We start from the raw sequence: 16,682 nt of genomic DNA, 5'->3' as shown, positions 1-16,682 counted from the left end.
CTAGCATCGATAGCCATTGTCACTCTCTGTTACCTGCAACAAAGAGGCCTTCTCGGACCTCTCCCTCAGCTCTCGGCCCCTCAGCCCCGCCCCACCTCTCCCCTCCCTCAGCCCCGCCCCACCTCTCCCCTCCCTCAGCCCCACCCCACCTCTCCCCTCCCTGAGCCCCACCCCACCTCTCCCCTCCCTCAGCCCCACCTCTCCCCTCCCTCAGCCCCGCCCCACCTCTCCCCTCCCTCAGCCCCGCCCCACCTCTCCCCTCCCTCAGCCCCGCCCCACCTCTCCCCTCCCTCAGCCCCCCCCACCTCTCCCCTCCCTCAGCCCCCCCCACATCTCCCCTCCCTCAGCCCCCCCTCTCAAAAACTACCCCAGAGTTGTATTTTTTTGCCATTTCAATGCATTTGGATTATTTTCCGCTTTCCAGTGCATCACATGGTAAAATGACTAATGTTATTCAAAAGTACTTGTCCCGCAAAAAAACAAGCCCTCATGCGGCTATGGGGACGGAAAAATAAAGGTATTGCTCTTGGAAGAAATGGAGGAAAAAACAAAAATGAAAAAAAAGAAAATCGCCTGGTCATTAAATGGTTAAGGGTCTAAAAACTTTGACGGGTTCCGTTTGCAAACTTATGAAATAATCATCCTTCGGGAACCATAGAAGCATCTGACTAAAATACCTAAAACCCTAAAGTTGCAAATTTGTGTCGTTCTAATTTTTGGCAATGCCTGTTTAGCTTTTTTTTGTGGTTGGGCGGGGGAGGGGCTGGATACAGAAATTAAAAGTATGCGCTTTTATTTCAGATGTCTGCTGCAACAATCAACTATCTAAGTCCTCCATCCAGCAGGTATGTTTTCTAAGTATTTTTTTTTTTATTAATAAGAAAATGCTATGGCTTGTTGTGAAGTGTGAACAATGCACATTTGTTAACTTTCATTATTTATAGAACATTATGGTTATTGATTCTGAATGTTTCTTTTAAAAAAAAATCTATATAGGAAGACTATTGCCCCTATGATGCGACGAACAAGATCCAGCCAGAAAACTAACCCCAAAATGGTACAGTATGCTTTTTTTTTATGTAAAAAGCCTCCGTTAGTATGCTGTGCTTTATCTTGTTTACCCATAGATGCAGATGTATCCTAATGAAAGGTCAAGTTGCTCTTTACCTAAAGGTACCGTCACATTTAGCGATGCTGCAGCGATCTAGCTCTCCAGCGAACAACGATGCCGGTCCCCGGGTAACCAGGGTAAACATCAGGTTACTAAGCGCAGGGCCGCGCTTAGTAACCCGATGTTTACCCTGGTTACCAGTGCTAATGTTAAAAAAACACTGCTTTCCTGCACTGACTGTGAGCGCCGGCCGGAAAGCACAGCGGTGACGTCACCGCTGTAATCTGCTTTACGGCTGGCCGGCGCTGACAGTGCAGGAAAGCACAGCGCCGGGGGACAGACACCGGAATGTAAGTATGTAGTGTTTGTTTTTTTTTACATTAGCACTGGTAACCAGGGTAAACATCGGGTTACTAAGCGCGGCCCTGCGCTTAGTAACCCGATGTTTACCCTGGTTACCAGTGAAGACATCGCTGAATCCGCGTCACACACGCCGATTCAGCGATGTCTGCGGGAGATCCAGCGACGAAATAAGGTGCTGGCCTCCTAGCTCCGGCCAACGATGGCACAGCAGGATCCTGATCGCTGCTGCGTGTCAAACTCAACGATATCGCTAGCCAGGACGCTGCAACGTCACAGATCGCTAGCGATATCGTTCAGTGTGAAGGTACCTTTAGTCTTTCATTTTTGCTTTGTAAGTCAACAATTGAGTAGGCTCTGATGGCAATGACTGTAAAAGGTTAATTTGTCTCCATTTAACCACAGAGATGATTGTTCATTTTATTACAGCTGTTTCTCTACCTTTCCAAACCTAGTACCACCCAATGGCAAGAAGTTCCTACCAAGTACACCCAAATAAAGGGATCACTCTGAAATGTTAGCATAATGACTCTGCACACACTGTCGTCCAAGTCTCGGGTCTGGAGCCTTTAATTCCTTTCTGCCATTGGACGTACTATTCCGTCCATGTGGGGTGGGCCCTAATTCCCAAAGACGGAATAGTACGTCCAGCAGGATCGGCCGCGCTCACGGGGGGAGCGCGGCCGATCGCGGCCGGGTGTCAGCTGCCTATCGCAGCTGACATCCGGCACTATGTGCCAGGAGCGGTCACGGACCGCCCCCGGCACATTAACCCCCGGCACACCGCGATCAAACATGATCGCGGTGTGCCGGCGGTACAGGGAAGCATCGTGCAGGGAGGGGGCTCCCTGCGTGCTTCCCTGAGACCCCCGGAGCAACGCGATGTGATCGCGTTGCTGCGAGGGTCTCTTACCTCCTATCCCTGCAGGCCCCGGATCCAAAATGGCCGCGGGGCTGCATCCGGGTCCTGCAGGGATTACTTCCGGGTGCCGTGCAGGTGCTGGTAAGCCTGCACGGCTGTAAGTGAGATCGGTGATCTGACAGAGTGCTGTGCACACTGTCAGATCACCGATATGTGATGTCCCCCCCTGGCACATGTGTAAAAAAAAAAAATAAAAAAAAATTCCTAAATATATATATATATAAAAAAAAATATTATTCCCATAAATACATTTCTATATCTAAATAAAAAAAATCAAACAATAAAAGTACACATATTTAGTATCGCCGCGTCCGTAACGACCCCACCTATAAAACTATATCACTAGTTAACCCCTTCAGTGAACACCGTAAAAAAAAAAAAAAAAAAGAGGCAAAAAACTACGCTTTATTCTCATACCGCCAAACAAAAAGTAGAATAACACGCAATCAAAAAGACGGATATAAATAACCATGGTACCGCTGAAAACGTCATCTTGTCCCGCAAAAAACGAGCCGCCATATAGCATCATCGGCGAAAAAATAAAAAAAGTTATAGTCCTCAGAATAAAGCGATGCCAAAATAATTATTTTTTCTATAAAATAGTTTTTATCGTATAAAAGCGCCAAAACATTAAAAAAATGATAGAAATGAGGTATCACTGTAATCATACTGACCCGAAGAATAAAACTGCTTTATCAATTTTACCAAACGCGGAACGGTACAAACGCCTCCCCCAAAAGAAATTCATGAATAGCTGGTTTTTGGTCATTCTGCCTCACAAAAATCGGAATAAAAAGCGATCAAAAAATCTCCCGTGCCCGAGCATGTTACCAATAAAAACGTCAACTCGTCCCGCAAAAAACAAGACCTCACATGACTCTGTGGACTCAAATATGGAATTATAGCTCTCAAAATGTGGTAACGCAAAAAATATTTTTTGCAATAAAAAGCTTCTTTCAGTGTGTGACGGCTGCCAAGCATAAAAATCCGCTAAAAAACCCGCTATAAAAGTAAATCAAACCCCCCTTCATCACCCCCTTAGTTAGGGAAAAATAAAAAAAATAAAAAAATGTATTTCCATTTTACCATTAGGGCTAGGGCTAGGGTTAGGGTTGGGGCTAGGGTTAGGGCTAGGGTTAGGGTTGGGGCTAGGGTTAGGGTTGGGGCTAGGGTTAGGGTTGGGGCTAGGGTTAGGGCTAGGGTTAGGGCTAGGGTTGGGGCTAGGGTTAGGGTTGGGGCTAGGGTTAGGGTTGGGGCTAGGGTTAGGGCTAGGGTTAGGGTTAAGGCTACAATTAGGGTTGGGGCTAAAGTTAGGGTTAGGGTTGGGGCTAAAGTTAGGGTTAGGGTTTGGATTACATTTACGGTTGGGAATAGGGTTGGGATTAGGGTTAGGGGTGTGTCTGGGTTAGAGGTGTGGTTAGGGTTACAGCTGGGATTAGGGTTAGGGGTGTGTTTGGATTAGGGTTTCAGTTATAATTGGGGGTTTCCACTGTTTAGGCACATCAGGGGCTCTCCAAACGCGACATGGCGTCCGATCTCAATTTCAGCCAATTCTGCGTTGAAAAAGTAAAACAGTGCTCCTTCCTTTCCGAGCTCTCCCGTGCGCCCAAACAGTGGTTTACCCCCACATATGGGGTATCAGCATACTCGGAACACATTGGAGAACAACTTTTGGGGTCCAATTTCTCCTGTTACCCTTGGGAAAATACAAAACTGGGGGCTAAAAAATAATTTTTGTGGAAAATTTTTTTTTTTATTTGCACGGCTCTGCGTTATAAACTGTAGTGAAACAATTGGGGGTTCAAAGCTCTCACAACACATCTAGATGAGTTCCTTAGGGGGTCTACTTTCCAAAATGGTGTCACTTGGGGGTTTCTACTGTTTAGGTACATTAGGGCCTCTGCAAACGCAATGTGACGCCTGCAGACCATTCCATCTAAGTCTGCATTCCAAATGGCGCTCCTTCCCTTCCGAGCCCTCCCATGTGCCCAAACGGTGGTTCCCCCCCACATATTGGGTATCAGCGTACTCAAGACAAATTGGACAACAACTTTTGGGGTCCAATTTCTCCTGTTACCCTTGGGAAAATACAAAACTGGGGGCTAAAAAATAATTTTTGGGGGAAATTTTTTATTTTCACGGCTATGCGTTATAAACTGTAGTGAAACACTTGAGGGTTGAAAACTCTCACAATACATCTAGATGAGTTGCTTAGGGGGTCTACTTTCCAAAATGGTGTCACTTGTGGGGGGTTTCTACTGTTTAGGTACATTAGGGCCTCTGCAAACGCAATGTGACGCCTGCAGACCATTCCATCTAAGTCTGCATTCCAAATGGCGCTCCTTCCCTTCCGAGCCCTCCCATGCGCCCAAACGGTGGTTCCCCCCCACATATTGGGTATCAGCGTACTCAAGACAAATTGGACAACAACTTTTGGGGTCCAATTTCTCCTGTTACCCTTGGGAAAATACAAACCTGGGGGCTAAAAAATAATTTTTGGGGGAAATTTTTTATTTTTTTATTTTCACGGCTCTGCATTATAAACTTCTGTGAAGCACTTGGTGGGTCAAAGTGCTCACTACACCTCTAGATAAGTTCCTTAGGGGGTCTACTTTCCAAAATGGTGACACTTGTGGGGGGTTTCAATGTTTAGGCACATCAGTGGCTCTCCAAACGCAACATGGCGTCCCATCTCAATTCCTGTCAATTTTGCATTGAAAAGTCAAACGGCGCTCCTTTCCTTCCGAGCTCTCCCATGCGTCCAAACAGTGGTTTACCCCCACATATGGGGTATCAGCGTACTCAGGACAAATTGTACAACAACTTTTGGGATCCAATTTCTTCTCTTACCCCTGGGAAAATAAAAAATTGGGGGTGAAAAGATCATTTTTGTGAAAAAATATGATTTTTTATTTTTACGGTTCTGCCTTATAAACTTCTGTGAAGCACTTGGTGAGTCAAAGTGCTCACCACACCTCTAGATAAGCTCCTTAGGGGGTCTACTTTCCAAAATGGTGTCACTTGTGGGGGGTTTCAATGTTTAGGCATATCAGGGGCTCTCCAAACGCAGCATGGCGTCCCATCTCAATTCCAGTCAATTTTGCATTGAAAAGTCAAATGGCGCTCCTTCGCTTCCGAGCTCTGTCATGCACCCAAACAGTGGTTTACCCCCACATATGGGGTATCGGCGTACTCAGGACAAATTGTACAACATCTTTTGGGGTCCATTTTCTCCTGTTACCCTTGGTAAAATAAAACAAATTGGAGCTGAAGTAAATTTTGTGTGAAAAAAGTTAAATGTTCATTTTTATTTAAACATTCCAAAAATTCCTGTGAAACACCTGAAGGGTTAATAAACTTCTTGAATGTGGTTTTGAGCACCTTGAGGGGTGCAGTTTTTAGAATGGTGTCACACTTGGGTATTTTCTATCATATAGACCCCTCAAAATGACTTCAAATGAGATGTGGTCCCTAAAAAAAAATGGTGTAAAAATGAGAAATTGCTGGTCAACTTTTAACCCTTATAACTCCGTCACAAAAAAAATTTTGGTTCCAAAATTGTGCTGATGTAAATTAGACATGTGGGAAATGTTACTTATTAAGTATTTTGTGTGACATATCACTGTGATTTAATTGCATAAAAATTCAAAGTTGGAAAATTGCGAAATTTTCAAAATTTTTGCCAAATTTCTGATTTTTTCACAAATAAACGCAGGTAATATCAAATAAATTTTACCACTATCATGAAGTACAATATGTCACGAGAAAACAGTGTCAGAATCACCGGGATCTGTTGAAGCGTTCCAGAGTTATAACCTCATAAAGGGACAGTGGTCAGAATTGTAAAAATTGGCCCGGTCCATAACGTGCAAACCACCCTTGGGGGTGAAGGGGTTAAGGGGTTTTCCCTACTAGGACTTCTCGATTTAAATGTTTGGTCCCTATAATATAAAAAAATCTTATACTCACCTCTCATACCAGCACCATTCCAGTGGTGTCGGCCCTCGCGGCCCTGGTGCCCTTGTGCAGTTGCATGACACGTGGTACCTGACACCCAATCTTTGTACGAACTGAACATGAAAAGGAAGTCCGGGCTGCACCTGATCTCTCACTTCTTCTTCATGTTAAATTCGTACGAAGGTTGGAACAGTGACACCAGTGCTGATTGGGCGCCGGGCACCACGTGTGATCACAGCCCCGTGAGCGCGAGTGCCGACACCGCTGGAACGGCGTTGGCATGGGAGGTGAGCATAAGCTTTTTTTTTATTTTATAGGAGCCAAACATTTAGATTGAGAAGGGGTTGCCTTAGTTGTGGACAACCCTTTAAGATTTCACAGGAATAGCACATCGTGCAGCTCTATTCTTTGCTTCAAAACAATGTAACCGCATAGGACCCCATTATTAGTCAATCTCATTTCTTTGTGGGGGGATCTGTATGATGGATTTGACATTGTGTGATTTGCTTCTGATGAAAATAGGATAATTAAGTGGTCTGCAAGGGATATGCAAAAGTTTCCAATACATCTAGTGAAATAAGTATTTAGCATATCACCCATTTAGTTGATATATTTTTAAAGGTGCTATTGGCATGAAATTCTCACCAGATGTCTGTAACAGCCCATGCAATCCACACATGCCAATTAATTCAAACCATAGTTGTCCATAAATTAAATGTGTAATGAGAAATGACACTGGGAAAACGTATTGAACATGCTTACTGAATTAATACTTTGTGCAAAAGCCTGTGTTGATGACAGCTTGCGAACTCGGCTTCAGGAAAATGGCCACCGCGATCCCCATCTGCGCACGCGCGGCATCCCGCGGCCATTTTCCTGAAGCCCCGGGCAGCAGAGCGCTCCATCTGCGCACGCGCGGCCTCAGGAAGATGGCCGCCGCCAGCGAAAAAGCGGAGAATAGCGCAGATCGCGCTCCTTTTCTTCAGCTGCGCAGTGCATTCCCCTGTTGGGCATGCGCAAACCACTACGCCACCAACGGAAAGATAAGCAAGATCTGGGGGAGAAGAAGCGATTTCACCACGCCCATTTGACCAGACCACCTTGATTGACAGGCGAAAACGGCGACTTTGGTAAGGTATTTCGGCAGCATAGGTGGGGAATCAGTGTACACAAAATACACTATTGTCCAGCACAGCTCAGGCCCTATTTAATGGTATTTTTATCTCATACTGAAAAAACGGGGTGACAGGTTCCCTTTAAACCTAGGACTCTTTCCCCCCCATATTAGTTCACCGAACAAAGACTTAATCCTGTGGAATCTACACTGTGTAATCCATATGAGAGAGCTGTGTAGCACGTAGAGTAATTGTGGCATTACAATCATCTTTAAAAGATTCACCCTACCAACTACCGACAAATGTAATTTATTCCACGCCGAAATTTTCGTACGTATTTTCTGCAGTAGCGGGCTTACATTCCATTCCTCAAAATTAGTCAAAGGGGAGAGCAATCTGAATCCCCAAATATTTGAATTTTTGGACTATCTTCAGTTTTGTAGTTATCACCCTCTCTCCATTGCCCATACCGTCCCCCTCAATCAACAAAATACAAGATTTGTCCCAATTTATCATGAGTCCCGAAAACCGACCAAATTCTTCAATTATAGCCACCGCATTGCACAGGGACCTCTCAGAGTCCTCAAGGAACAGCAAAATATCGTCGGCATATAAGGCGATTTTATCCTCCTTCATACCGTAAATAAAACCTCTCACCTCCTGTGCACCTCTTATTTTAGCAGCTAACGGCTCCACAGCCAAAGCGAAGAGCAATGGGGACAGCGGACAACCCTGTCTGGTACCTCTAAACAGTGGGAAACTCTCTGACAGTTTATTATTAACTAATTTTTGCCGTTGGGGCAGAGTACAGCAACTTCACCCAAGAGATGAATACTACTCTCTTTCCGGCATTATCAGCAGGGATTTGCATATTTAAAAATAGCCTCCTTAGATTGATTGCCATGGATTTATGGGGCATAAAGCCAGACTGGTCTGGGTGAATCAATTTATCAATCACTTGGGACAGCCTGTTCGCCAGGGCCTTTGCCAAAATCTTTATGTCTGCCGTTAGGAGTGAAATTGGTCTGTAAGACTCCGGCTGCTGAGGGTCTTTGTCAGCTTTAGGGATGACCACAACAATGGCCTCTCTCATTGATGGAGGCAGCACTCCCCTCTCCAATGACTCAGTGAACACCCGTTCCAATTTGGTCATTAACTCTGCATTAAGAATTCTATAGACCTCTGCCGGTATGCCGTCCGTCCCCGGAGCTTTGCCCCCCGCCACACCCGCCAGAGCCGCCTTCAATTCTTCCTCCCCAAGCGGTTTATCCATCCACTCACGGTCTTCTCTACTTAGTCTGGGAAAGTCAACCTCTTTCAAATATCTGTTCAACTCCTCAGTTCCTTTTTCCACCCTAGAGGAATATAATTTACTGTAAAATTTCCGAAAGACTTCTAAAATTTTCTCCCCCTGAGTAACCACTTTTCCCTCCTCTGTTCTTATGGACTATATGTGAGAAGAGTCGCGCTGCGCAGAGGCCACCACTGAGAGAAAATGTCCCTTTTCTCCCTCCGAATAAAAGGTTTCCTTTTGAAATACTCTAAACCTGTCTGACTTGCGCTTATGCAGTTGATCGACCGCTGCCTGAGCTGCCCTCATACGGATTTGCGTGTCCCTAGTACACTGAGTGCCCAATGCCTCCTCTGCTGCCTTCAGTTCCTCCATCACCGCCTTGTCCTGGATTTTAGACCGGGTTTTGTGTCTTGAGATGTCCCGGAATAAGATTCCTCTCAGGTACGCCTTCATAGTGTCCCACACTACGTGGTCCCCGGGCTCCCTTCATTAATCCTAAAAAACTCCACAAATTCTGCACCCACCTGTTCCATATCTAAAAGCTGTAACCAGGAGGGGTGAATTTTCCATCCCATCCCCCCTAATTTACTCTGGTCTGCCAATTGTAGCGATACCAATACTGGGCTATGATCCGATAGTACTCTAGGCCTATACTCCACCTCGTGTATTAAGTTATTCATTCCTTCGTTTCCCAAAGCAACGTCAATACGAGGCAAAGAGCCGTATGTTATCGAATAGCAAGAGTAGGTATATTTATCAACATTACGTACCCGCCATAGATCTATCCATCCTATTTCCCTTAAATAATTTCCAAAAGGAGTAGCATTCCTCTCCCCTCTCAACACAGCGTGCCTTCCCTTGTCCTTTACATTGCCCACTATAAGGAGAGGGACCCCGTCCCACCTACCCATAATTTCCAGAATCTCCTGTAGCTTTTTCTTGGAGTATGGTGGTGGAATATATATCGACACAATACAAATTAGTCTATAAAATATCTTACATACTAGAAACACATATTGACCATCTTTATCAATAATAACCTCAATCTCTTCGAACGGGACACTAATGTGTATCAGTATGGACACTCCTCTGGCATAAGTTGAGAACGTCGAGTGATACGCCTTTCTCACCCATCTCTTTTGCAGCATAGCTACTTTTTCCTCCACCAGGTGGGTTTCCTGTAGGCATATCATTGAGGGCCTTTGTTTCAGTACATATTGGAAAATAGCTGTACGCTTAGTAGCATTTGCAAGGCCCCTAACATTCCAACTTAAAATTTAAATAATCACCACCCATTGTGACTTATAGAAACGATGAATAAGTTCAGGCTCCCTAAGGTCTCTAACCCTTCCCTCCCCATCTCTAATTCCCAACTGAAATAACTAACTCCCCTCCCCCCCACCAAAAGAGTTTGGTTTAACCCCTATCAACTCTTGGAGTATCAGAATCAACTCACACTCTCAATTTGTGATCTGGGAGCGCTGTTTTACAGCCTAACAATACAAACTCAATGCTCCTACAACTCTCCCGCCCACCTTTATCAAAATGCAATATCCCTTGCGCTGCCGAACACCACCTGATTATATCAAGATAACATCAAGTCACAGTAAAAGTGCCAATTGACTATCAAATTCAGACAAACTTAACAGTTAAGGTACCGTCACACTGAGCAACTTTCCAACGAGAACGACAGCGATCCGTGACGTTGCAGCGTCCTGGATAGCGATCTCGTTGTGTTTGACACGCAGCAGCGATCAGGATCCTGCTGTGACATCGCTGGTCGGAGCTAGAAGTCCAGAACTTTATTTCGTCGCTGGATCACCCGCTGTCATCGCTGGATCGGTGTGTGTGACACCGATCCAGCGATGTGTTCGCTTGTAACCAAGGGTAAACATCGGTTTACTAAGCGCAGGGCCTATGAAGGATTCATTAGAGGAGAATGTAGCGGGAGAGCTCTACTGCACGTCCGTTCACATTGCGCTCTAGGCCACGCCCCCGAAGCAGCTGATATTTTTAACGAAGTGGCAGAATTGCTTTCTAATTACTGATAGATTTCAGCTGGTGTTATGACTTTCCATGTATTTTGCACCTTTCTTACTTCATGTGTTAAAAACCCTTTTCTATGTGTAATTTTTCATTATTACACATACCTTAATTTATGGACATCTATGGTTTGATTTCTTTGCCTGTGTAGATTTGATGGGTTGTTAACGGCATCTGGTGGTGCAGCTTACAGTCTGATTTTAGGTTGCTTACTGGGGAGGAAGGGTGGCACTGGATCACAGGAGGCAGGGTCGCTGCTTCAAGAGGCCGGTGGCAGCGGTGAAGCGATGCTGTGGGCCCCAGGCTGGGAGGAGGGCGTGTGTTATGACCCCAATGGCAGAGGGTCTCAAAAATACATACCAAGTCTGCAAACACAAAAAAAACAGCTCATAGGGCAGTGGTAACTGGGCTGACCATATATCTAATCCTAGCACCACAAATAGCAGCAGCCGGGGAACGTGCCTACGTTGGTTCTAGACGTCTCGCGCCAGCGTGAGAACTAACTAACCCTAGAAGGGAAAAGATAGACCTTTCTTGCCTCCAGAGAAAAGACCCCAAAAGTTGGATACAAGCCCCCAACAAATAATAACGGTGAGGTAAGGAGAAAAGACAAACGTAAGAATGAACTAGATATTTAGCAAAGAGAGGCCCACTGACTAATAGCAGAATATAGTAAGATGACTTATACGGTCAGCAAAAACCCTATCAAAATTTCCACGCTGGATATTCAAGAACCCCCGAACCGTCTAACGGCCCGGGGGGAGAATACCAGCCCCCTAGAGCTTCCAGCAAAATCAGGAATCACATTTAGTACAAGCTGGACAAAAAATAATAGTAATGCAAATAACCAAAAAACAAGGAAGCAAGACTTAGCTTAATTTTGCAAGATCCAGGACCAGCAGACAGGAGCAAACAGAAAGGAACTGATTACAACGATGCCAGGCACAGGACTGAGAATACAGGAAGTTTATATAGCGACACCCCTGGACTAACGACCCAGGTGGGTGCCAAACTGAGGAAAGACAATCCCAGAGTCATATCACTAGTGACCACAAGAGGGAGCCAAAAAAGTCTAATTCACAACAGGCGTGTCCCGGTGGTGCGAGCCTGCAGCTCTGGGCTTTCCTAAAGATGTTGGCGGTGATTGTAGTCCCCCTTCCCTTTTTATTTTCCATGTGGTGGGTTCGGGAAAATGGCCAGCAGAGTCTGCACATCCTCAGATTGAGGTCTCGAGATGAGATACCTTCTCCCGAGATCTCTATCTGCGCATGCGTCACCTCCTGCAGCCATTTTCCGAAAGCTCACCAAAGGGAAATCAGTGGGAAATGGGACTCTGATCACCGTTGACATCTTAGGAAAGCCTGAGGATCAGGGGCTGGCTGGCACTTTTCAGCCTGGGGGCAATCACAAGGCAGTGGCCCTCGAGTTGCAGTCGCTAACCTTTGCCCTACTTATTGCTGGCTGCTGCATTAAAGCAACAGAGATAACAGGCTTTAAAAACAGGCTGGTACATAGATATATAAATAGAATGGAGCTAGCTGCATAGATATGGGAGCAGAACCAAGCTTACTGCCTACATAGATACTGTAACATATGCAAGGTGACTACATAGACATGAGAAGGATGGATTACTATGTAGATAAGGGAGCAAAACCGACCTTACTAGAGAGATATAGGAGCAGAACCGAGCTTACTAAAGAGATATGGAAGCAGAACAGAGCTTACTACAGTGATATTGGAGAGGAACTGAGCCTACTACTACAGAGATAATTTTATCAAATGCCCATAGATAGTAAAGCGCATACCTCACAGTAATCATATCAAACCAATTTCCTCATCCCAAACAAATGAGGAAAAACGAGGCTTTAGCGATATTTAAAATATATTTTTATTAACAACAATTAAAATAATATATACTACAGGGAAACCTCTTCATTAAAATAGCCGGGAACAACAACTCAGTGCGAGAGATACAAAAATTAATAAATTCTACAGGCTATCTGTACCACTCTGCACACCAACTGCACTATTCTAATACAATATATGAAGGACCAGGAGTAATAACGTGACAAAACTATGGTGGAAACAGAAAGTTTCCTACATAATATATGGCTGTATGAGCCTGTGTATAAACTCCTAATACCTAAGCAAAGCTGAAAAAAAGTGCATCGTGCTAGAAATTGGACAGTGCCCCTATATAATGTAAAACAGTACAAACTTACATAGGTGTGAACTCACAGCAGAGAATGTTCCACAGCGACCCCGACAGCGCCGTTTCGCCTGACTGGCTTCCTCACATAAGGGGCGTAAAATAAAATATTCTGAAAAGTTCCCAGGTTCGAGTTCATATGAGTTCATCCAGCAGAGGGCGCATCACCGCGACTCGAGGTAACTACAGTACATTCCCCTGCACTCCATTCATTCACTTAAGTTTTACAGACAGGAGCACAGCTGCATTAGCAGAGCTCCTGGGTGTAAAATGATTTAACCCCTTCAGATGGATTTACAGCGTGGGACAAGACTGAACGACGGAAGGTATGGAATATTGTTGTTTGTTTTGTTTAACTTTATTTCAGGTGACAAGGGTCTTCAGGTGGATTAAGAGTATAATAAAATATTAAAACAACATGTGTCTTTATTTCATTAAAATACTTTTTAATAATGTGTGTGTTTTATTAACCCCTTCATGACCCAGCCTATTTTGACCTTAATGACCTGGCCATTTTTTGCAATTCTGACCAGTGTCCCTTTATGAGGTAATAACTCAGGAACGGTTCAACGGATCCTAGCGATTCTGAGATTGGTTTTTCGTGACATATTGGGCTTCATGATGGTGGTAAATTTAGGTCGATAATTTTTGCGTTTATTTGTGACAAAAATGGAAATTTGCCGAAAATTTTGAAAATTTCGCAATTTTCACATTTTTAATTTTTATTCTGTTAAACCAGAGAGTTATGTGACACAAAATAGTTAATAAATAACATTTCCCACATGTCTACTCTACATCAGCACAATTTTGGAAACAAAATTTTTAGGGACCACCTCACATTTGAAGTCAGTTTGAGGAGTCTATATTACTGAAAATACCCAAAAGTGACACCATTCTAAAAACTGCACCCCTCAAGGTGCTCAAAACCACATTCAAGAAGTTTATTAACCCTTCAGGTGTTTCACAGCAGCAGAAGCAACATGGAAGGAAAAAATGAACATTTACATTTTTAGTCACAAAAATGATCTTTTAGCAACGATTTTTTTATTTTCCCAAGGGTAAAAGGAGAAAATGGACCCCGAAAGTAGTTGTCCAATTTGTCCTGAGTACGCTGATACCCCATATTTGGGGGGGAACCACTGTCTGGGCGCACGACAGGGCTCGGAAGGGAAGGAGCGCCATTTGACTTTTTGAATAAAAAATTGTCTCCAATCTTTAGCGGACACCATGTCGTGTTTGGAGAGCCCCTGTGTGCCTAAACATTGGAGCTCCCCCGCAAGTGACCCCATTTTGGAAACTAGACACCCCAAGGAACTTACCTAGATGCATAGTGAGCACTTTAAACCCTCAGGTGCTTCACAAATTGATCCATAAAAATGAAAAAGTACTTTTTTTTCACAAAAAAATTCTTTCAGCCTCAATTTTTTCATTTTCACATGGGTAACAGGATAAAATGGATCCTAAAATTTGTTGGGCAATTTCTCCTGAGTACACCGATACCTCACATGTGGGGGTAAACTACTGTTTGGGCACACGGTAAGGCTCGGAATGGAAGAAGCGCCATTTGACTTTTTGAATGAAAAATTAGCTCCAATCGTTAGCGGACACCATGTCGCGTTTGGAGAGCCCCTGTGTGCTTAAGCATTGGAGCTCCCACAAAAGTGATCCCATTTTGGAAACTAGACCCCCCAAGGAACTAATTTAGATGTGTGGTGAGCACTTTGAACCCCCAAGTGCTTCACAGAAGTTTATAACGCAGAGCCGTGAAAATAAAAAATAATTTTTCTTTCCTCAAAAGTGATTTTTTTAGCCTGGATTTTTTTATTTTCCCAAGGGTAACAGGAGAAATTGGACCCCAAATGTTGTTGTCCAGTTTGTCCTGAGTATGCTGATACCACATATGTGGGGGTAAACCACTGTTTGGGCGCACGGCAGGGCACGGAAGGGAAGGCACGACATTTGGCTTTTTGAATGGAAAAATAGCTCCAATCATTAGCGGACACCATGTCGCGTTTGGAGAGCCCCTGTGTGCCTAAACATTGGAGCTCAACCACAAGTGACCCCATTTTGGAAACTAGACCTCCCAAGGAACTAATCTAGATGTGTGATGAGCACTTTGAACCCCCAAGTGCTTCACAGAAGTTTATAACGCAGAGCCGTGAAAATAAAAAATATTTTTTCTTTTCTCAAAAATGAATTTTAGCCCGCAATTTTTTATTTTCCCAAGGGTTACAGGAGAAATTGGACCCCAAAAGTTGTTGTCCAGTTTGTCCTGAGTACGCAGATACCCCATATGTGGGGGTAAACCACTGTTTGGGCACACGTCGGGGCTCGGAAGGGAAGTAGTGACGTTTTGAAATGCAGACTTTGATGGAATGATCTGCGGGCGTCACGTTGCATTTGCAGAGCCCCTGATGTGCCTAAACAGTAGAAACACCCCACAAGTGACCCCATTTTGGAAACTAGACCTCCAAAGGAACTTATATAGATGTGTGTTGAGCACTTTGAACCCCCAAGCGCTTCACAGAAGTTTATAACGCAGAGCCGTGAAAATAAAAAATATTTTTTCTTTTCTCAGAAATGATTTTTAGCCCGCAATTTTTTATTTTCCCAAGGGTTACAGGAGAAATTGGACCCCAAAAGTTGTTGTCCAGTTTGTCCTGAGTATGCTGGTACCCCATATGTGGGGGTAAACCACTGTTTGGGCACACGGGGCTCGGAAGGGAGAGAGCACCATTTGACTTTTTCAACTCAAGATTGGCTGGAATCAATGGTGGCGCCATGTCGCGTTTGGAGACCCCCTGATGTGCTTAAACAGTGGAAACCCCTCAATTCTAACTCCAACACTAACCCCAACACACCCCTAACCCTAATCCCAACCCTAACCATAACCCTAACCACAAGCCTAACCCTAATCTTAACCCTAATTCCAACCCTAACCCCAACACACCCCTAACCCAAATCCCAACCCTAACCACAACACACCCTTAACCCTAATCCCAACCCTAACCATAACCCTAACCACAAGCCTAACCCTAACCCCAACTCACCCCTAACCCTAATCTTAAAGGGAACCTGTCACCCCGTTTTTTGAAGATGAGCTAAAAAAAGCGTTAAATAGGGGCAGAGCTGGGCGTTACATTAGTGTCTTTTGTGTACCTTTATTACCCACCTATGCTGCTGAAATACCTTTGTAAAGTCGTCGTTTTTTGCTGTCACTCACGCTGGTCTGGTCCTATGGGCGTGGTGACAGCGCTGTTTCTCCCCCAGATCAGTAGTAGTGGTGTGCGCATGTCCAACAGAGAATTGTTATGATCCCAGTGGTAGAGGACCTCTGATATTCCGGCAAGATAGCAAAAACATAAATACTGCTCTAGGGAGGTGGAAACTGGGCTAACCGCATAACTGATCCTAACACACACAACTAGAAGCAGCCGGTGAACGTGCCTACGTTGGTTCTAGACGTCTCGAGCCAGCCGGAGAACTGACTACCCCTAGAGGGAAAATAAGACCTCACTTGCCTCCAGAGAAATTGAACCCCAAAGATATAGAAAGCCCCTAACAAATAATAACGGTGAGGCAAGAGGAAAACTCAAACGTAGAGATGAACTAGATTCAGCAAAGTGAGGCCCACTAGTCTAGATAGACAGAAAACAGATAGTGGACTATTC

General features: G+C 44.5%; 1 protein-coding gene across 9 annotated transcripts in view; it reads left to right on the top strand.

Annotated features, from left to right (window-relative positions):
• The window catches only part of LOC143782273 (synaptonemal complex protein 2-like), a 286,543-nt gene that overhangs the window by 74,079 nt on the left and 195,782 nt on the right, over window positions 1-16,682 (top strand). For all 9 annotated transcript variants that reach the window (XM_077269574.1, XM_077269573.1, XM_077269571.1 and 6 more), the window contains exons 6-7: window positions 802-845; window positions 997-1,057. In XM_077269574.1, the coding sequence (XP_077125689.1) occupies window positions 802-845; window positions 997-1,057 (105 nt within the window). The remainder of the gene's footprint in view (window positions 1-801; window positions 846-996; window positions 1,058-16,682) is intronic.

The sequence above is a fragment of the Ranitomeya variabilis genome, chromosome 6, assembly GCF_051348905.1.
Source record: "Ranitomeya variabilis isolate aRanVar5 chromosome 6, aRanVar5.hap1, whole genome shotgun sequence".
In the NCBI taxonomy this organism is placed as follows: Eukaryota; Metazoa; Chordata; class Amphibia; order Anura; family Dendrobatidae; genus Ranitomeya; species Ranitomeya variabilis.
Note: the sequence above shows the minus strand (reverse complement) of the source record. Positions and strands in the feature narration are given on the sequence as shown.